The sequence below is a fragment of the Meriones unguiculatus genome, chromosome 3 (assembly GCF_030254825.1).
Source record: "Meriones unguiculatus strain TT.TT164.6M chromosome 3, Bangor_MerUng_6.1, whole genome shotgun sequence".
Lineage (NCBI taxonomy): Eukaryota > Metazoa > Chordata > Mammalia > Rodentia > Muridae > Meriones > Meriones unguiculatus.
This window is the reverse complement of record NC_083351.1, coordinates 174,635,882-174,658,468: the sequence shown is the minus strand read 5'-3', so window position 1 is coordinate 174,658,468 and position 22,587 is coordinate 174,635,882. Positions and strand designations below refer to the sequence as shown.

General features: G+C 42.8%; 1 protein-coding gene across 7 annotated transcripts in view; it reads right to left on the bottom strand.

Moving 5' to 3' along the window:
- Arhgap24 (Rho GTPase activating protein 24) overlaps positions 1-22,587 on the bottom strand; it is a 633,576-nt gene that overhangs the window by 3,624 nt on the left and 607,365 nt on the right. For all 7 annotated transcript variants that reach the window (XM_060381036.1, XM_060381037.1, XM_060381035.1 and 4 more), the window contains 4 exons: positions 22,328-22,460; positions 19,643-19,716; positions 17,095-17,216; positions 1,596-2,670 (listed from right to left, as the gene is read on the bottom strand). In XM_060381036.1, coding sequence (XP_060237019.1) covers positions 1,596-2,670; positions 17,095-17,216; positions 19,643-19,716; positions 22,328-22,460 — 1,404 coding nt within the window. The remainder of the gene's footprint in view (positions 1-1,595; positions 2,671-17,094; positions 17,217-19,642; positions 19,717-22,327; positions 22,461-22,587) is intronic.

The following is a 22,587-nucleotide window of genomic DNA, read 5'->3' as shown; positions in this document are numbered from 1 at the left end:
TCCTAAGTAGTACTTTAATTTATACTTAATTATCCATAGCTTATGAAAGTATGCTATCTTTTGTCTTGTAATTAATCAGTGGATGGGAAACTCATTACAATACGTTAAAGTCAGCTGCATATATCACCCGTTTATTTATCATATATCAGCTTTGCCTTAAAGATATTTATGTATATATCACATCACATAATCTCATAACTAACTGTGGGGTTTGGAGCCTGTAAGGCAGTCACTGATACTCACATGAGGATCCTAGCAAGCTCTTCGTAAAGAGGTTCTCCAAGGAACATAGCTTGGACTTGGGGCCCAAGTGCCCCAGTGCCTCAGCCCTGTGTCTCCCAGCATTTGATGCTCTACACTGAGAGAGCGTAAACCCAAATTTTCTAATTCCCGTGACCATGGCAGCATTTGGGGATCTCCAGGACTTCTAGCATAAGGGTTTGTCTGAGTCCTGGACTGTACTATCAATGGAACACCTGATGTTCAAGAGTTACAGTGGGGCTGGAGAGATGGCTCAGCAGTTAAGAGCACTGTCTGTTCTTCCAGAGGTCCTGAGTTCAATTCCCAGCACCTACAACCATCTATACCCTCTCATGCCCTCTTCTGGCAGGCAGGTGTACATGCAGATAGAGCACCATATACATAAATTAAATAAAAAATTATTAAAAAAAAAAAGAGTTACAGTGGGTGCAGAATGTAGCCACTAGCCTTTAGCTCATCCAGGCGGCTTCCCCAAGGGAGCTGTTAAGCCGAATTTGTGCCTTGGCCATTTTACGGGAGAGTGTAAACTGCTATGAAAAAGATCTTGAACATAACCATGTTCTCATAATAGTGTAGCTTGCACCGCACTTAGGCCTCATTTGCCCATGTTAATCAGCTGCTTGTCCATGTCCACTGATTCCAACTTCAGAGTAAAAGCCAGGGCTTAAGAATGAGCCCTGGGAATCCTACGTCTCCTTGTCCCTGTCCCCTCTAAGAGTGTATCAGATTCTTCCCAGTCTGAGATAAAACATAATCTCTCAGCCTGGGTGTAGTGGCATACACCTTCAGTGCCAGCACTCAGGAAGGCAGAGGCAAGTGTATCTCTGTGAGTTCAAGGCCAGATCAAGTCCTGGAGAGCCAAGGCTCCACAGAGAAACCCTGCCTGGGAGGGGGGCGGAGAGAAGAAAAGACAACAAAACAAAACGCTCCATACTCTCTCAGAATTAAACGGTTGAAAAATGCAATGAAGCATTCGTTTGCTTTCTAAGTTTCATTCTAACATTTTACCCAACTTTTGGTTTTACTCCAGTTAAACTTATCTTACCAGCAACAGGCGTTGCCCTGTCCTCTCTGAAGAGGCCCTTATTCTGTGTCAGAAACAAAACTCGGTGACTTCTACTGTGCTTTTGAGGGAGCGCTTTTAAAGGTTTCCCATTAAGAATCCCAAGCTCCAGGCAGTTAACCCCACTCCCCCAACATTCCACTCCTGGCAAACGGTGAGGGAGGATGGGAGCTCAGCCCGTCCGAACGAGCATATTTGGTCCCACACGGCTCAGTGAGACGCAGGGAGCTGCTGTCACCCTCCTCCGGTAACATCGACTTCCGGGCCTCACCTTTTTATCCTGGACTCGTACTCGATCTTCTGCTTGGTCATTTCCTGTTTCAGGCTGGACACTAAGCTGTGAAGCGCGCTGTGGTTGCTGGTGCTGTTGGCGACAAACGTCTCACTGTTGTCGCTGCTGCTGGTGGCACGGCTACTGCGGCCACCCACGCTCCTGCGGTCGCTCTTGTTCTCATAGTCCCCCGGATGAGACAGCTCGTCCTGCGGGGCCCCGTCTAAGACGGGGTCCTCAAAGTTCCCACCGTAAAAGTCTTGCTCCGGGCAGGTGGTGGTCGAGGAGCGACACGAGTTGGAGTTCTCGGGGAGGGAGATCTCGCAGGAGGAGGTGGACCAGGTGGCGCTGTCCACGCTGTGCTTGTCATCAAGGGCCATCAGCGAGAACTGCTGGTGGACATTGTCGTAGGTGGACAGTCTGTTGTGCTGGCCCGACTCTCCGCTCTGCTCCTTCTGCTTGTTATCTCGCAGGGTCACGTAGCCGTTGGGCAGCCAGCTCATGCTTCGACCGTTCAAGGGGTTCCCTAGCGTGTCACTGTTCAAAATACCCATGCGGACCGTGCCGTTCTGCACACTGTGGGTGCCCATTTTGGTGCCAGAACTCTTCAGGGACGAGGTCCTTCTGGCTTGTAAAGTCCCGGTAGCGGTGGTTTGGGTTTGCTCGGCCCCCTCTGCGGTGCTGCTGCTGAACGAACCGTTGGTGACTATCCCACTGCCCTTATTGAAGGCTGGGTTCTTCTTGACCATGAGAGGGGGGCTCCTTGACACGTCCAGCTTCTGCATGCTGTTCCTTGGGCTGTTGGCCTTGCTGCCTGGCAGAGCTGTGGGAGAGCCGTTGTCCACGCTGCTTCTCTGGGGGGACTCAGGCTTGTCCCAGGAGCACCGCCTGCCGGGGCTCTCCTTGGTGTTGTTGTTCTCCTTGTTCTGTAACTGGCCCATCGTGGATTTCCTAGGACCCTCGTTGTTGTTGCCACTCAGTCCATCCTGGGGCCTGCTCTGCAGTTCGTCTCTGGGGAAGAGACGGTCATGTTTGCTGATCATCACTGACATTAGCTGCTGGACCACCACCGTGCCTGCGATCAGAGGAAATAAAGCGAGGTGAGTGAGGCACTTGGATTCGGTTCCCATTTTGAATTGGACTCTTGATGAAAGATCTTTAGAAGAAACTTACTATTCACATTACCAATAGTAACCAATTTCTTCATGGTTTTATTGGTGTTAGAAGCTAGAGTTTCTCGAGTATCTGGTTTGTTTCATGAACTGCCAAGTACTTTGTTTTTTGTGGCTTTGCTAGATGGTGAAACAAACGTGTGTGTGTGTGTGTGTGTACGTTCATACACACAGACATGTACACATATAGGTGAAAATATACACGCACACATGACACAGATGAAGCCATCGCTGTCGCTGTAGTAGGATATTTAAATAGAACCTCACATCGCCTATGGCCTGTCCATGGTCTGTCTACTTAATATAACAAGACAATGAAGTTCCATGTAAATTTTGTCATTAAAAAAAAAAAAAAGATTTAGGGTTAAGGGACAGTGGCTGGAATGGTGCAGGGAGGACCTCTAAACGTCCTCTTTTCTATAAAAGCACTAACAATCTTTTTCAGAATCAACCTTTTCAGAATTCTGGAAATTAAAGAATTGATGCATTTTGGAGAAATCTCAACAGAGGCAGCGACTGCATGCTGTTGTAAATTGCTTGGATACAGATGGGTATTCGTACCCTGGAACTAACAACCCCCTCACTCCCTGTGACGATCTACAGGCTGACAGCCACTGCAACAGATAGAGCCGCGCTGGAAGGAACCCCGAAGCTGCAGCACACTGAGAACTGTCATCACGTGACCTCTCTGGTTTCACCCCTGATGGCTCCATTCACAAGATGACTCTCGTGTTCTGATTAGGAGCTCACTTTGGGTAGAAAGCCTCTTTGCAATTACATTAGTACAAAGCACGTAAAAGAGATTATTTCCGTCTGAAGCAATGGGTAGCAGTTCAGAAGACACACACTGAACCAACGCAAATATTGAAGGACAACCCTGCGAATGAAACTGCGGGGTGCTTCATAAACCTCTGGCAGTCCGGATGGCAACAGTCCCACCTAAGGGTCTGTTCATGCTCTGGAAAGAAGAAGCCTGCGTGCTCTTTCCGCTGACTGACCCTGAAGCACAAGCAGACTGAGAGAACTCGTGAACCGCAGGCCTAGGGTGTTGACTTGGCTCAGCAGGTGCACACAACCGCTTGATCGACATAGAGAATCTTACTGGCTCCAGACATGTAAACAAATCTCGATCTACTCATGTCCAAGCACTCAGTACACAGGCCTCAAAAGCTGTCTTCACAGAATGGTTATGAAAGCACACTGAACAACAACACAGAAGCAGCGACGGAGGAGAATCACATTCGAGTTTTCTGCATGTTAATAAACATTCACTTTTCAACAACAAAAAAGAGACCTTTGGGGCTGGAGAGATGGCTCAGAGGTTAAGAACACTCACTGTCCTTCCAAAGGTCCCTGAGTTCAATTCCCAGCATCCACATGGTGGATCACAACCATCTATAGTAAGATCTAGTGTGCAGGCAGAATGTTGTACAAATAATAAAATAGATCTTTTAAAAAAAAAAAGCAACACACCACTTTGCCTTAAAAAGAGAGAGAAAGACATTTGGAGACAAAAGTCTTCCTGATCCACTGGAAAACAGAGCTGACCAGGAAGTCCAAACACCGTAGTTACTAGAAATGCTATTAGTCAGCTGACTGAGCTGAGAACAGCTGCCCAGCCTGTGACCATGCTGCCTGTTCACTGAAAGCCACACTTCACTAAATACCCAGATTCAGTCTAAATAAGAAAACTGGCACATTCGTCCATGTTCTTTATACTATTTTTATGATGGCTTAAAACTTTTAATTGGAGGCGGGACAAGATGGTGGCACCAGGAGAACACTGCGCCTGAGGAGCAGGACAACATTTTCCGAAGAGCGACCAAGAGACTGAACTCTGGGCCCTAAAACAACAGCGATCGTGTTTCCCAGGTGAGAGGAAACCCCCACAGTGTGGGAATCAGTTGGGTCCGCGCTCAGGTCACCCAGCCAGAACCCAGAAGAGATCCCGGGTCACACAGGCACTAGGTCGCGAGACCAGAGCCACACGCCTGTGTGTCCTGATCACCTTCCCAGGCTTATCGGTGAGCACAAAAAAAACCAGAGACTGTGTGCCCCAGGGCACCAGAGACTGGGAGTCCCTGTTGGGAGAAATCCTCACAGGGAACGAAGCAAAGGAGACGGACTTAAGCCACCCAGCATATCCCTGGAATAGGTCCCGCAGACCGGCCCAACCGAGGGACCTGCTGTGCACCAGATAGCCTGCTGTTACCAGGAGAGCGGTACCGAACCACCACACATTACCGCTTGGGTACTGGGGCATAAAGCCCCAACCTTAGACCTACAAAAGCCCGGAATCCCCAAGATCAACCCCCAGATACTGCTCTGAGGGGCAACCAGTTATCCCTAACAAAACTGACCAAACTACGGGACACACAGGTTACAGCAGCAGATCACTAAATTTACAGCAAGAAACCCAGAAGCAGGGCAGCCGTCTTCAGGACTTCTCCGAGTGAGAGGAGAACCCTCTCGACTAACAAGGAACACAGTTACCACTCAGGTCTCTATGCCTGAGGTGAGTAGCAGCAACTCCTGAAAAACAATGGCCATCCAGTGACTACACCCAAAAAGCTGAGAAAGCTTCCTTCAGGAAAAACCATCTTTCTGCCAAGGGGATTCTCTCCACCACAGGATTCCAGGAACCACCAGAAACTAACCCCAAACACCTAAGATAGCCTAATGGGTAGAGGCCAGTGTAAAAGCTCAACCAACAAAAGACAGAGCAATATGGCATCTCCAGAACCCAGTTACCCAGGGGCAAGTAGCCCTGAACACCCCAGCATAATTGAAATCCAAGAAGATGACCTAACATCTATGCTCATGAAGAGGATAACAGAGGAAACAAATAAAATACGTAAAGACCTAGAGGAAGATAAACTCAAACAGATTATGGCCATCCGTAAAGAAATAGAGAAAGATAAAAACAAACAGATTATGGCCATCCATAAAGAAATACAGGAAGTTGCAGCCAAACAGTTTGTGGCTTTTAGAGAGGAAATGCTTAAATCACTGAATGAAATAAAAGAAACAGAGGATTGTTCAAACAAACAGCTGAAGGAAATGATAGAAAAGCAGGAAAATACAGTCAGACAGGTGAAGGAAATCAACAAAATGGCTCAAGATCTGAAGATAGAATTGGAAAAATTAAAGAAAACACAAATGGAGAAAATTGTGGAGAGAAAGAACTTAGGGAAGAAAACAGGAACTACAGAGGTTAGCATAACCAATAGACTATAAGAGATGGAAGAAAGAATCTCAAGTGTGGAAGATACAATGGAAGAAATAGATGTATCTGTCAAAGAAAATGTTAAATCTAAAAAATTCCTGACACAAACCATCCAAGAAATTCAAGACAACATAAAAAGACAAAACCTAAGAATAATGGGAATAGAGGAAAAAGAAGATTCCCTGCTCCAAGGCCCAAAAAATATTTTCAACAAAATCATTGAAGAAAATTTCCCCAACTTAAAGGAGAGGCCAATAAGAATATAAGAGGTCTACAGAACACCCAATAAATTAGGCCAGAAAAGAAAATGCTCCCGCCACATAATAATCAAAACAGTAAGTATATAGGACAAAGAAAAAATGCTAAAAGCTGGAAGGGCAAAAGGCCAAGTAATATATAATGGCAAACCCATCAGAATCACACCTGACTGCTCAACAGAGACTATGAAAACCAGAAGGGCCTGGACGGATATCATGCAGACCCTAAGAGAACACAGATGCCAGCCCAGGCTTCTATACCCAGCAAAACTCTCAGTCCTCATAGACGGAAAAAACAAGATATTCAACGACAAAAATTCCAACCATACCTACACACAAATCCAGCATTACAGAAGATAACAGAAGGAAAAATACAAATCAAGAAAACTAACTACTCTCAGGAAAACAAAGGAAATAAATAACCTCACTACAGCCAAACTAGAAGTAGCCAAGCACACAAACACACTACCACAGCCAACATCAGTAACAAAGGATCTAACAGCCACTGATCATTAATCATTCTCAACAACAACAGACTCAGAAATAAACCCACATACTTAAGGACACCTGATCTTTGACAAAGATGCCAAAACCATACAATGGAAAAAAGACAGCATCTTCAACAAATGGTGCTGGTCTAACTGGATGTCTGCATGTAGAAAAAAAATGCAAGTAGATCCATACTTATCACCCTGCACAAAACTAAAACCCAAGTGGATCAAAGACCTCAACATAAAACCAGACACATTAAATCGGTTAGAAGAAAAAGTGGGGAATACCCTTGAACTCATTGGCACAGGAGACAACTTCCTGAACAGAACACCAACAGCACAGGCTCTAAGAGCAACAATCAATAAATGGGACATCATGAAACTGAAAAGCTTCTGTAAAGCAAAGGACACCATCATCAAAACAAAATGACTGCCTACAGATTGGGAAAGAATCTTCACCAACCCTTTATCTGACAGAGGGCTAATATCCAGTATATATAAAGAACTAAAGAAGTTGAAAAGCAGCAAACCAAGCAATCCAATTAAAAAATGGGGAACAGAGCTAAACAGAGAACTCTCTGTAGAAGAATATCGAATGGCAGAGAAACACTTAAAGAAATGCTCAACGTCATTAGCCATTAGGGAAATGCAAATCAAAACGACCCTGAGATTTCACCTTACACCCATCAGAATGGCCAAGATGAAACACTCAAGTGTCAACACATGCTGGAGAGGTTGTGGAGAAAGGGGAACCCTCCTCCACTGATGGTGGGAATGTAAACTGGTACAACCACTCTGGAAATCAATCTGGCACTTTTTCATACAACTAGGAATAGCACTTCCTCAAGATCCAGCCATACCACTCCTAGGCATATATCCAAAAGGAGCTCAAGTACACAATAAGGACATTTGCTCAACCATGTTTGTAGCAGCTTTATTTGTAATAGCCAGAAGCCGGAAACAGCCCAGAAGCCCCTCAACTGAAGAATGGATGCAGAAATTGTGGTACATCTACATAATGGAGTATTACTCTGTAATGAAAAATAAGGAAAACATGAAATTTGCAGGTAAATGGTGGGACCTGGAAAGGATCATCCTGAGTGAGTTGTCCCAGAAGCAGAAGGACACAGATGGTATATACTCACTCATATAGACATATAACATAGGATAAACCTACTAAAATCTGTACATCTAAAGAAACTAATCAAGAGGGAGGACCCTGACTAAAACGTTCAATTCCCATCTGGAAAGGCAAAGAGGATGGACATCAGAAGAAGAAAACAGGAAACAACCTAGGAACCTGCAACAGAGGGCCTCTGAAAGGCTCTGCCCTGCAGACTATTAAAGCAGATGCTGAGACTTATGGCCAACTGTTAGGCAGAGTGCATGGAATCTTACTTAAGAAGTCAGAAATAGTAAGATCTGGAGAGGACAGGAACCCTACAAGGAGAGCAAAAGAACCAGAAAATTTGAACACAGGGAACATCCCAGAGACTCATACTCCAATCAAGGACTATTCATGGAGATAACCTAAAACCCCTGCACAGATGTAGCCCATGGCAGTTCAGTGTCCAAGTGGGTTGCATAGTAATGGGAAGAGGGACTGTCTCTGACACAATCTGATTGGCCTGCTCTTTGATCACCTCCCCCTGAGTGGGGAGCAGCCTTACCAGGCCACAGAAGATGACAATGCAGACACTCCTGATGTGATCTGATAGACTAAGATCAGAAGGAAGGAGAGGAGGACCTCCCCTATCAGTGGACTTGGAGAGGGGCATGTGTGAAGAAAGGAGAGGGAGGGTGGGATGGGGAGGGGAGGAAGGAGGGGCTTATGGGGGGATACAATGTGAATAAAGTGTAATTAATAAAATTAAATTAAATTAAAAAAGAAATTGCTACGAAACAAAATTTTAAATAAAAAATTTTTTTTAAAGAACCAAAACACAGAACAAAAAAAAAAAAAAAAAAAAAAAAACCTTTTAATTGTTTTTTCATTTTTGGGTAGGTTTTTCCAGACAAGGTTTCTCTGTGTAACCTTGGCTGTCCTGGACTTGCTTTGTAGACTGAGCTAGCCTTGAACTCACACAGACTCACCTGCCTCTGTCTCCTGAGTGCTAGATTATAGACATGTGCCATTGTGCCCAGCTAATTTATATTTTTTTATTTCCAGTGTGGCAGAGTAGCTCTAGGCCAGCTACTCTGTGGTTTTGTGTTATAAACATTAGACACAGTTCTTAAGGCAGACTCTAATGCAATAGTCATTGGGCAGGACATGAGATTTTGTGCTTATATGTAGTTTCCACACAACAGCAGCAAGAATGGTCCAGAGACAGTGACAACATCCCAAGTTCACAAGTGCAGGACCTTCCTGGACACACTCTGAATTTGCACTTTCTCGGGATTCCTAGAAGACTTCTCATTGTCTGAGAGATGCTGTAATAAGTGGAAATATTTTAAGTGTATCACAAATACAGTCTCCAAAAAGCCCATGAAATGGGATGAAACACTTTTTAGAAGAAATCGAGGTTGGGAAAGGTTAGAGTCTTTGCTTGGGGACACAGATGGGTAATGACAAAGGTGAAATCTAATACTCAGTCTTTTGGTTCCAAATTCTGCATGTGTTCTAACACACTCCCGTGCTAGAATTTACAAGTGACATGCTAATAACCAAATTTAGGCCAGCTGTAACAGGGAAACCAAAGACGTTTTCTATTGAATCACTACCAGTTATATAACAAGGTGTAGGAGAGAGAGAAAAAAAAACCTGAATGAAAATGCTTGGTAGGGTGTATGTATATGCAACCTCTGTTTGTCGTTAATCTATGAAGCTTTAGTCACATTTTCAATGCTGCGAGTCTAATTAAAAAAAACAAACATGTTCAAATGAATTTAAATGGTCTGATCTGGGGAGATGGCTCAGCAGTGAAGAGATCAGTTACCAGCACCCATGTGTGTAGGCTCACAACTGCCCGTGACTCCAGCTCTAGGACATCTGACACGCTCTTCCAGCATGAACATGGCTGCAGATATTAAGATATAAACATACCACACAAGAAATAAAAATAAAGCAGAACTAAAACGCTCTTCAACCCCGTAACCACTGAAGGCATGAGCATGGCACTGCCCCACTTCTTGCTTGTATGACACAGTTTTCAGGGTTGATAGCTTCCATTACATATGGCTTTGCCTGGCATTGTGTGACAAGGGGCGGGGCCGGGAGAGCTGACGGGGAGGGCGCTTGTGAGGGAGAACCTTTTCTCGTCTCACTGGAGTGTTAGTATTTGAAACTTTGCTGTTTTCTAGACTGTAAATTTCCTATCTCAAGATAAGCTTGTGGGCATCCAGGACAAAACGTGTCTGCCACAAGACAGGGTGCGTGTCAAAGCCTCAGAGGTTCAGAATGTTCTTGTGTTCTGGGCCATCTAGTCTCTGGGATGAGCAATGGCATTAGTCTCCTGCAAAGGGACCTTAAATTTCCTAACAGGTGGTGATGGTAATGTGTGCCTGCCGCCACAGGAACTAGCTCTGTTTCCTTTTCTCTCTCTCCTCTGGGCCGTTTTTTTTTTTTTTTCCCTCCTCAGATGCTAATGCAGATTATCAGGCCCCAAGAATGAGGTCCCAGCAGCTGTAATCATCAGCCTGTTATGCAGAGCCTAAGCTAACTCTGGAATCACACACACACACACACACACACACACACACACACACCCGCTGCACAAACCAGCAATTCCCTCTTGGCTCACAGCATTTTGTGCAGGTTAAATTAAAACACACACACACACACACACACACACACACACATATATATATATATATATCTTACAGGCAGTTTCCTTTATAAGCATTGGCTAAAAATTTAATTTTCCTTTAAAGATACATAGGCAGTATTTTATACAATATAATTTTAAGTTATACTCTTGCAGCAAATAACCTATACAGCTGTCATTTTCCATGTCCAAAGATATCCAGTGAGCTATGACAAGTGCACATAGTCCCGGGAAAAGTACCTAATTATGATACGGGTAATTTCCCCTGTGCCCTTCTGCTGTCCACCCCTTGCCCACATCTCCTGCCCACGGCAACCACTATTGTGATCTCTGTGATGACAGTTTTGCTTTTGCTGAAACTTAACATATAAATGCAATTATACAATTGTTCTGGTCTCATTTCTCTTACTGTGTTAAAATACCCCAGCAGAAAGCAACCTAGGGGGAAAAGGGGTTTGTTTTAGGTCACAATTCCAGGTAAGTCCATCGCAGCAGGAAAGTCAAGTAGCAGTCACAAAAAGTCCTATCACATCCATGGTCAAGCGCAGAGAGAAATGGAGGCAGGCGTGGCATGCATGTTCAGTGCTCTGCCAGCTTTCTCTACTGTCCAGCACCCAAAACCAAGTAACAGTGCCACCACTTCCAGGCTGGACCTTGCCACATCCATCATGGCAACCCAGAGAGTGTCCTGTAGACATGACCAGGAAAGACTGGTCTGGATAATCTTCTACTGACACTCCTTGCTCGGGTTATTCTAGAATGTCAAGGAGAACAACGACCACGCAGTCTTTTGTGTCCAGTATTCTTAGTTCTCAGTACTTCAGCCTATTGCTATGACCCGTACCACGGACTTCACCGAAGACTTTCCTTAAACACACTGTGTTTGCGTCCTCCTCACGCTTAGTGCTGAACTCATGACACTCGGTGCCATGGTACTAGGTTGAAGGCAGCAGATTAGGATCCAAGAATGGAACCCTCATCAATGGCATGGTTGCCCTTATAAAAGGGGCCTCAGAGAAGTTCCTGTGCCCCTCTGGTATGTGAGGACGCAGACAAAAGACAGCTGTCAGTCACCCGAACTATGAGTCTTCACCAGACATGAAGTCTTTGGGATCCTTGATCTTGGACTTTGTAATCCTTAGAGTTTAAGAAATGATACCTGATAAGCTAGGGTCAGATGGAAGGGGAGGAGGACCTCCCCTATCAGTGGACTTGGAAAGGGGCATGGGAGGAGATGAGGGAGGGAGGGTGGAAATGGGAGGGAATGAGGGAGGGAGCTATGGCTGGGATACAAAATAAATAACCTGTGATTAATATAAAAAATAAAAATTACATTAAAAAATTGACCTTTTGTCGTTTATAAGCCACATAGCCCGTGGTGTTCTGTTACAGTGCCTCCAACAGACTACCCCATGGAGCTTCTCCCCCATGGCTCCATTTCTTTCGGCGGTAGATGGCTGTTAATTACCCTCTTATCTGTGTTTCTTTCCCCAGTCTCTAAAACAAAGGCCATTATCCCTACTCGTGCTGTCATGGCCCTGTGACAAATTGTGTGCATACTATTTTTCATTCTGTATTGTAATTAAACGTTGTGCATTAAAGGCCCTGGCTAGACTATAATTTTCCTACAGGCAAACTTTTTTATTCATTTTCCTATTTTCAGACTTATGACAAAACACTGAATAAGATCATTGCTTAATGAATATTTATTTAATGAATACATGAATAAAGGAATTTTTTTAAAGAGTGTACAATTCCACTTCCAGATATTGCAATTCCATTCAAATTATATAATTTAAAATATTTAACTAGGAAAATTAAATATAGCTTTCCAATATAAATAATATATAAATACTAAAAGCATAGACTAGTATACTGCATGAGAACTTGGCTGTCACAAGAAAATGATGTATTTAGTGACTGGTAAAATGGCAATAGTCTCAAAAGAATTTCATATCTTTTTATACTTAGTCAAGGGAGATGTCAGTTAGATTATCAAATGGGAACCAGCTCATTCTATTTTATTTGAATAGTGCATTTATGGCAATTATACCCAGCTCAAAAATTAAGATACTAGACCAGAAGCTAGAATAGGAAATTTGATTATGTAACTGGCTGTCCATGCATATAAAACCAATCTAGTGACCAATCATGGAAGAGCATCACGTGGCTAACATCGACCCACCAAGAAAATCAGAGAGCTCTAAAGGACTTTGTATGCATTGACAGCTTGTGTGTGTGTGTGTGTGTGTGTGTGTGTGTGTGTGTGTGTGTGTTCTTAGGTTTGGTTTGGTTTTGCTGGCTGTGAGTCTCAGCGTCTGCTTTAATCCCCTGCTGGGTGGAGTCTCTCAGAGGACATCTAAGGCAGGCTCTCATCCTGTTTCCTCTCTTCAGCCATTTCTGGTGTCTACTCTATTTTCCATTCTGAATGAGAATTAAGCACCCTCCCTAGGGTCCTCCTTGTTATTTAGCTTCTTTAGGTCTGTGGGGTCAGTTGGTAAGGGAGGAGGACTACCCCTTTCTGAGGACTAGGGGATGGGGATAAGGGGCAATAGGGTAGGAGAGTGGGACGGGGGAAGGTGAGGGAGGGGGCTAAGATTGGGATGTAAAGTGAATAAATTTTAAAAAATAATTAAAAGGAAAAGTGTTTTCAGCACAGAAACCTCGATCCTTACACTCATAGAAGGGAAGGAAGATGGTAAACAGGTACCTAACTGTCTTTCTGGGGCCTTGGATTCACTATTGAGTAGATTCCATAGAAATACTCAAGGCACAGGACAGCTTTTTCCTATTCATGGTTAAGCAGCTGTATTGTTAAATATGCCTTTGTAAATCACCTGGTCCACTTTTAAAAAAAAGAGTTTTTTTTTTTCTTTTTGTTTTGTTCTTAAGAACATGAAGTTGGCTGGGTAGGAAGGCGGGAGAATCTAGGCGGAGTTGGGGAATGGGAAACGATATAATAAAAACACACTGTGAACTTCTCAAAGAACGTGCTTCTTAAAACCTACTTACATATTCATGAATTTATATATTATATCTTTTTATTTAAAGAAAAGTAATTTTTCATTTGCTGTCAGGCTTCTCATTGGCAGAAGGTGGCAAGGAGACACCATATAACTTTATTATTATTATTATTTTATTAATTACACTTTATTCACATTGTATCTCCTCATAAGCCCCTCCCTTTTCCCCTCCTGTTCCCACCTTCCCTTCCCCTTCTTCATGCATGCCCCTCCCCAAGTCCACTGATATGGGAGGTCCTCTTCTCCTTCCTTCTGATCTTAGTCTATCAGATCTCATCAGGAGTGTCTGCATTGTCATCTTCTGTGGCCTGGTAAGGCTGCTTTCCCCTCAGGGGGAGGTGATCAAAGAGCAGGCCAATCAGATTATGTCAGAGACAGTCCCTCTTCCCTTTACTATGTAACCCACTTGGACACTAAACTGCCATGGGCTACATCTGTGCAGGGGTTCTAGGTTATCTCCATGCCTGGTACTTGGCTGGAGTCTGAGTCTCTGGGAAGTTCCCTGTGTTCAAATTTTCTGGTTCTGTTGCTCTCCTTGTGTGGTTCCTGTCCTCTCCAGTTACCATATAACTTTTATGGAGTTTCTCCTCAAACTATGAGCTGAGTTTTTCTATCTAAGCTTTTAAACTCAGATCTTTCATCATGAAAAGAAATCTAACTAATTCAATGAGGTACCTCGAAAAATCAGATTCATAGAGACAGACAGTAAAATGTTTCCTGGGGCCAGTGGAGAGGAGCAAGAGGTTTGGCAAGTGATGAACACAGTGTTTCAGCTTTGCAGGGTAAACAGAACTCTGCAGATGTGTAATGGCCACACAGCAGTGTGAGGACACTCAGTACCTCCGAGCTCTGAGCTTGAGATAACAGATGATAAACTTTACATCACATCAGAAATGAGAAATAGAGAATCATATTATTTTATTTTTAATGAACTAATAACTTAGGCATTTTTTAAACAAACAGAAAACAGAGATAAGCAGCGATGATGCAACTCCCGATTTAAGAACACAATACAACCTTCACTCATAGAAAGAGGATCAAGGAGGAACTTGATCATGCCCTGATATGTAACAAATATCAGGGGAAAAGAAACATGTGAAATGCAGAAGGTCAGGCTGGAAAGCACACTGTCCAGTACGAGGCTTTCATGTAACGCGTCATAAAGGAATCGATGCAAAGTGACACTAAGCAAGGAGACACACAGTGATGTCTGTGTTTTCAGGCTATAGCTCATTACATGTTGAGTGTGTCAAATAGTTTTTAAAAGCGATTAGCTACAGTATCTTTATGTTTCTTATTGATTCAGATATGAAATTGTTATGTCTACTAAACTCTTTAGGTATAATAAAGTTCTCCGGATTATTTTATAGAAAAATTATGATGTTAACTTGCATTTCCCTCACTATCAGAAAAGAGAGGTTAAGCTAATGTGGTAGGCACAAACCTAGCAGCTTTGTGTCTCACACTCAAAATGTCGAATGAAAAAACTAGAATTTCCAGGAAAGGAAGAATATCGCACTTTGAGACTAAGTAAACTCTGAGTAAAACTAAAACTAATTATTTCTTCTAAGTTGCCTATGAAATTCTGAGATGTTCAAGTTAGTCATTTTTAGAGCAGCTAATCTTTGATAGAACTAAATAGAGGTTCAGTACTATGGGAAGAATGTGAAAAGTTTTATTTTAATGTTATGTTATATAAGTTGTTTGTTTTTCTTCACATTAGGGAAGAATATGCACTTTCTTTGAGATGGAAGGGATGAAGAGAATGAACATGTAGGATTTGTCAGGACCACATCCACTTACTGAACTAAAGGAACTCAGCTTCCCAAAAATCAGAGCTGTAAAATGCTCTCAAAGTATTCCAGTTTGTCCAGCCGTGAGGAGGCTTATAATTCAGGAGAAGTGAGAACAGAGACAAGTCTTGAATTAGAACAGGCTGCATAGACTGGTGGATGACATGCAGCAGAAACTCACCCTTCGCGGCAGTTCATGATCAAGGTGCTAGCTAGCATGGTTGGGTCTGGTGGGTTGCAAGCTGCTCAGTTTTCTTTATTCTCATATGATAGAAAGAGGGCAAAAGTGCTCCCCAGGGTCTCTGTCCCAGCATTAAATTTTTTTTAATTTTTTAATTTTAATTTATTCACTTTGTATCCCAGCTGTGGCACCCTCCACTGGTCCCCCCGACCAATCCTGCCCTCCCACCCTCTTCTCCTCCTATGCCCTTTCCCCAGTCCACTGATAGGGGAGGACCTCCTTCTCTTCCATCTGACCCTAGCTTATCAAGGCTGACTGTGTCATCTTCCTTTGCAGCCTGGTAAGGCTGCACCCCCAAGGGGAAGGTGATCAAGGAGCCAGCCACTGAATCTATGTCAAAGACAACCCCAGTTCCCCTTACTAGGGAACCCACTTGGAGACTGAGCTGCCATGGGCTACATCTGTGCAGGGGTTCTAGGTTATCTCCATGAATGGTCCTTGGTTGGAGTATCAGTCTTAGAAAAGACCCCTGGGCCCAGGTTTTTTGGTTCTGTTGCTCTCCTTGGAGAGCTCCAGTCCCCTCCAGGTCTTTCTCTCTCTTCTTTCATAAGGTTCCCAGCACTCTGCCCAAAGTTTGGCTATGGGTCTCAGAATCTGCTTTAATGCTCTCCTGGGTAGAGTCTTTCAGAGGTCCTCTGTGGTCTGCTCCTTCCTGTTCCCTGTTTTCTCCCTCTTCCGAAGTCTGTCCCATTTGCCTTTCTGAATATGGATTGATCATATTACCCAGGGTCCTCCTTCTTGCTTAGCTTCTTTAGGTATACAGATTTTAGTATGCTTATAGTATATGTCTAATATCCACTCATAAGTGAGTATATACCATGTGTGTCTTTATGCTTCTGGGATGCCTCCCTCAGGATGATCTTTTCTAGTTCCCACCATTTACCTGCAAAATTCATTATTTCCTTGTTTTTATTTGCTGAGTTTAGTGTTCCATTGTGTAAATGTACCACAATTTCTTCATCCATTCCTTCATTGAAGGACATCTGAGTTGTTTCCTGATTCTGGCTATTACGAATAAAGCTGCTATAATACAAACATGGTTGAGCAAATGTCCTTATTGTGTACTTGAGCATCTTTTGGATATATGCCTAGGAGTGGTACAGCTGGATCTTGAGGCAGCACTATTCCTAATTGTCTGAGAAAGCATCAGATTGATTTCCAAAGTACAAGTTTACATTCTCACCAGCAGTGGAGGAGGGTTCCCCTTTCTCCACATCCTCTCCAGCATGTGTTGTCATTTGAGTTTTTGATCTTAGCCATTCTGATGGGTGTAAGGTGAAATCTCAGGGTTATTTGATTTGCATTTCCCTGATGACTAAGGACACTGAGCATTTCTTTAAATGGTGAAAAGTTTTATAATATGCAATGCAAAAATTCCTTTAGGTTTCAACCCACAAGTAAATAGCATTGCCATATAAAAATCAACTCTGTTTACCATTTGAAATAATTAAATCTCTTCAAACTAATAAATACTTATTAACCGAAAATAACCTTTTGAATTTCCTGGCAATTCCCCTGGATTTGCTTACCCTCCATGATGGTCAAAGGGTCTTCCACTTTCGGGCGCAGGATGTTGGGACCAAAGACAGTTGCCAAGTTCTGTGCACTCATCTTGTTAACTCCTGAATAGGACTGGACTTCATCCAGAAACCTGGTGGTGGCAAGATCCCCATTGAAACAGTGAGAGTCCTTTTTTTTTTTTTTTTTTTTTTGTGGCATGAAATGGCTCATATGAACTGAAATACGCTCAAAGATTATCTGTGGAAACAGAACTCTATGAAAATTCAAACACCCGTTATTGGGATGCACAGGTCACACTGCAAACAACGAGGCATCGGGCGGCAGGGTCTATCAAAGGACTGTTGGGCCTTGTCTTCATTGTTAAGAATATGTCTCCCCTTCTGTTGTGGTTTACCTGGGTATCCCTCAAAGGCTCATGTGTTAAAGGCCTTTTGACACTGTTGGGAAGTCACGGAACCTTCAAAGATGAAGTCTCGTGGGAGGTTCCGGTCATTACGGGGGTTTCCTCGACGGAGATATTGAGACTCGGTCTCTGATGATGAGGGGTGGGAGATCTATAAGGCCAGAGTTTTAGGAACTCACCTTAGTGAGAGCCGAAAGCACAGTGTCACATATGTAACAGTTACTCCCACACTTCATCCCCCTTCTTAAAATAGCGAGACCTTTACAAATGAAAGTGACCTTTAATACAGACATGTGTTTGTATCAGGAGAAAAGGCTAGTTTTACAGAAGCATGCAACTGTCTTGGTTATGCCAGGACTAATAGTTTCTCTATTGGTACATTATCAGCATTTTTGAAGCTCCTGATATAAGCTTTCTCTACCGGATCAATGTTTTAATGTTTTCCAGAACTAAGCCTGGGGTCTGGGGCTGCATCTCAGTGGCAACGTGCCTCCCTGGCATAGGACAGACCCCATGTTTGACCCTGGCACGTCAAAACTAAAACTCAATAAATAACAAGTAACTAGGTTTGGAGTAAAGTCACTCCAAAAAATCTTGTGACGAATATAAACTGTAAGCCCAGAAATCCATAGGTACGTGACCACGCCCATTTGACCTCAGGATGACTTTCAAAGCCCTTCAGTTCCCTGAACAGTAAGAAAGGTCAGTGCTGGACTGTCCACACTTAAAAACAGGTGACTGTCCTGGGCATTGTACTACCCGGAGAGAAAAGTGGTACTTTGAAATGCAATAAACAAAGGCAACACATGCCCTTCCAATAAAAAATACCTGAAGATTTAAAACAACCCTGGTCACTAAACAAATAGTTTTACACATGCTCCTTCCTTGTTATCCTGCCTCACCACAGGCTGAAAGTGACAGGACCAATCACTCTGAAATGGAAACTAACCAAGCCTTTATTCTTTAAAGTTGACTAGCTTGGCAACGTTTTTTATTTTAACAGTAATAAAAAGATGACTAGCATGCTTACAATGCTTTGGATATTAAGTTTAGACACACATTCAGTGAGAGAATAGTACATAAGATCATCTGGTAAAAATCCATGATTCGGCAGAGGAGGAATCACTGTCTTCATGGGGAATTTAAGAGCGCAAATTATAATCTATTAAAACATAAGTTCAAACATTATGAGAAATAAAAAGATGTCAGTTATATTGATGAAAAACTGCAAGCACATATGTCTCAATTTACTAAGGGTTAAAGAATAAATAGCAAAAAATAACTCCTCCTCGGGGCAATTTCAGTAGAAAAACTGGGAACCCACATTGGATGGCTCCTAACTATTGCAGCGCCACGCTACCCATCTTCTTCCGGTTTCTGCTCTCGCCAGGCACACCCTTGGTACATGTACCTAGAGGGCATTTGCACATACACATAAAAACAAACTTTAAAATAAAGCTTAAAGATCTGCCTAAGTGTTTGAGGAGTATTGTTGCTGTGTGAAGAGCCTTGTGGTAGGCTCAGCAAGCCTCTGTTAGTCTCCTTTACCTGAGGGGGAGGCTCACCTTCTCTTGCTTAACACAATAATCTGAATAGATTCAAAATTCTTGGACAAAAGCTTTCTGTGCTTGTAAATATGTGTTGGTTAAAACAGTTCCTGCTTTCGGAAGGTGTGAAGTTGGAGGTCCTACTTGTCACTACACACAGCGATAAACAGGAAGGATGTGATGGAGGTTTGGAAACTCCGGCTTCCTTCCATTCATTTTTTTAACTAAAAAAAAAAAAAAAAAAAAAAAAAGGTACGAAAACTGCATGAAGGTGTAGAAGAAAACAGTCCAGGATAGAAACCACATTTCCAAGCTGGCTTCCTCAGTCTAAGGCTCTCTTAGGAACGCTCCATAAAGGACTTTGATGAAACCTTCAGGCAATCTATCTTTAATGTGTGGGGACAAGAGACATTTAAAATCATCACGTTATAAAATCAAGCAATTTTCGTGTCCAGGAACTCTTTGAGCTAACCTTGTGAAACGCATTAATTTTCTGTGAGACTATCATGGAAGCTCAGCTTGCTTTATTCACTGCCACACGTGAGTTAGCATCGAGCTAAAAGCAACGTTGTCGGGTTTAGATTTGTGCTGAGGAAAAGTTCTTACCTGCAAATGTACTTGAGGAGGTTGTAGTTAACCACGGGCAGGCTCTTCACTTGCTTCACTAACTCCTTAACACCCTGAGCACAGACAAGAAGAGAAGGAATGCGTGTTACCATCTGCATGCTAGTTTCAGAAGGCAACCAAGCAGGGAACGCCATTCGGGTGCTGCTGTCGCTGCTGCAGCAGCAGAATGACCCTGCCCTGAAAGTGTTCCATCATCACAGTGAGCAGTCTAGAACTATTTCCAAAGACGCACAGGTATTTTAAGTACCTCTATAAATTCAGTCACATATTACATGAAGACATGTCAGTGACAGACAGTGGCCCAACAGACTACATCATCCAGAGATTTCGTGTGGTCTCTGCACGATAAACAGCTGCCTGGAGACATGCTCCTTGGAGCTGCTGCACAGCACGGGGCTACTATTTTGGAAACAGTCTTAAAAGCGAAGCTATTTTAACTTAAAAAAAAATGTTTGCAGTTGACTTGAAAACAGACTATAGCTTCATTTGCAATAAAATTATCTTTAAAATAGCACATACAGAGTGACTATCCTTCACAATTGCACACGCCCAGAGTCTAGAAAAATGTATGCCTTCTGGCAAGTACCACTCTGCTCATCGGGAGGGAAAGATTGGAAAGGCTCATTCAAGGGATTTTCACAAAGAATAAATAACTTCTTTGGTTTTGATGATTGTAGGATGTCCTCGATCATATAAAGGCCACAGAAAGGTCAGTTGATAATGGGTCTGATTTATTCTTTCTTAACATGGTCAGGTAGTGTGTAGTTTAGGTTTCACAAGACAGACTCTGTCATGACTACTCAAGTATTATCCTTGATTCAAAGGAAACTTCCAATAATGCTCTCTTAACACAAAAACAGAACAGTTTTTATGAAAACAGGCAGCAATTCAAGTCTTGAATGCCAACAAAGCCAGTGGTGGAAAGAGCACACTTTTCAGCAAATGGTGATGAGACAATTGAAAGTGTAGTGTGAAGAATAAAGTTGCCTGTTCCTCGAATCATAGACAAGAACGGATTCCTAATGGATTTCGGGTGTTAACATGAGGGCTACAGAAAAAGCCTCAGGGGAACTTGTAGAACTAAAGCCCTTATGCTCTTCCATGAAACAAAAGCTTCTTGGCCATGACCTAAAAAGTAAGAGTGGTAGAAATGGATGAATTAGATTCCATTGAAACTGGTAAAAAACAAACAAACAAACAAACAAAAAAACTTCTGATACAAAGTTTCTGATAAAATACAGTATCTGGAAAGTGAAGAGATAATACAAGCAATGAGAGAAACTATTTGCAAATGATTTACATTGAAACTGTCTTTACAGCTCAATGATAAGAAGACAAATACAGTTGCCTTCTAGCCCTGAAGATTCAATAAACTGTAGATGAAAACTACTAGAAAAAGCTACTTCTGTATTGAAATTGACCAGCATTTCCTAGGCCTCAAATCGCTATTTGTAGGCCCCTGTGTTGTCCTGGGTTCTATATCTCTAGAGCTGACCTAAAATACACATTTGTACCCAGCTTATGCAAATAATACAGAATTTTATGTTAAAGACACAAATGCTTCAACATTCTTACACAGCTCTGGAACCAAGCCCTTTAGGGATTAGAATGGCTGAAAGAAAATGCAAAAACAGTAAAACGACAGATAAGAAGGTAGGACCGTGCCCTGTGACTTCTCTGTGATATGTGATAAATGTCAGATGCCAATGGCAGACATGCAGGGAAGTTGGAACGAGAACTATTTGCTGGGAAGATTTAAAGTCTCATGGCTTCCTACAGAGTTTAGTAACCCAGCAATTCTACCTGTTAGGTATATAAACAAGATACATGCAAAATATGCCAATGCAATCTTAGTGGGTACAGGGGCAACCCCAGCATCATTCAATAACCAAATATTGGAAATGAAATGCATGTTCCTTGGCGGAGGAATGGATGACAGTGGAATAGAATCTGGAATTATAAGAAATGAGGTATTGATATGTGTTACTGCATAAACAAACTAAGGAACAGACAGGAGTGAATCAGAAAACAAAATGCACAGAGAAGTGAAATGACATGTCTAGAATAGTTAAGTCTATTGGGGTGGGGGAAACAGATCAGGAGTTGCAAGCACAGGAAAGAGAGATAGGAAAATAAGGGATGATGTTTTTTATGGAATAATACAAATGTAAGTATTCTAATATTAGAATTTGGTGATGTTTGTACAATTCTGAGAATATATTAAAGGGTACTGAACTACAGTTTCAACAGCTGATTTATAGTACACAAAGAATATTTCAAAAAAAATTTTTTAAACAAAACAAGCAGAGGCACCAGTTGGTACCAGGCTATTTTTTTTTTTTAATGCCATTTATGGGGAAGATGACAAAAAACAGGACACTAAGAGACAGGCATGAGCCCTTCCCTGAATCAGAAGGCCCGAGGCAGCGCGGCCATCAGCCATTAGGGGGTGGAAGGCAGAGTGACTTTACTCATCCAGCTAGGTTCTCTCATCAGAAAGCGTCGAAGATGGGTCGAAGATGGGGGTTTGGCTCGATGTGATGTCAGCACCCGGCACACGGTAAAACAATCCAAGGGCAGGGAAAAGGGAACTTCCGAGTCAAAGACTAAAAGCACCGCCCACGTCCCCAAACGTGAGTTTGTGCAGAAGTGGCACCGACTCACCGCATCTTCGTCCTTGCTGAGCAGCGTGGCACAGGACAGAAAGTCTTCGTATTTTGCGTAAGGAATGACGGGCTCTGGGAGTTCCCGGAGGTACAGTTTCAGCAGGGACGCCACAGTGTGGACATCCGTGTTGCTGCAGGGACAGGAGTTTGGAGACACTTGTTGGCAAGAAGTCACACAATTCTATTTACGTTTTTCATCGTCTGTGTTTCTAAGAGAATGGTGCCAAAGCTTGCGATTGAATCAGCTGACTTGGTTTG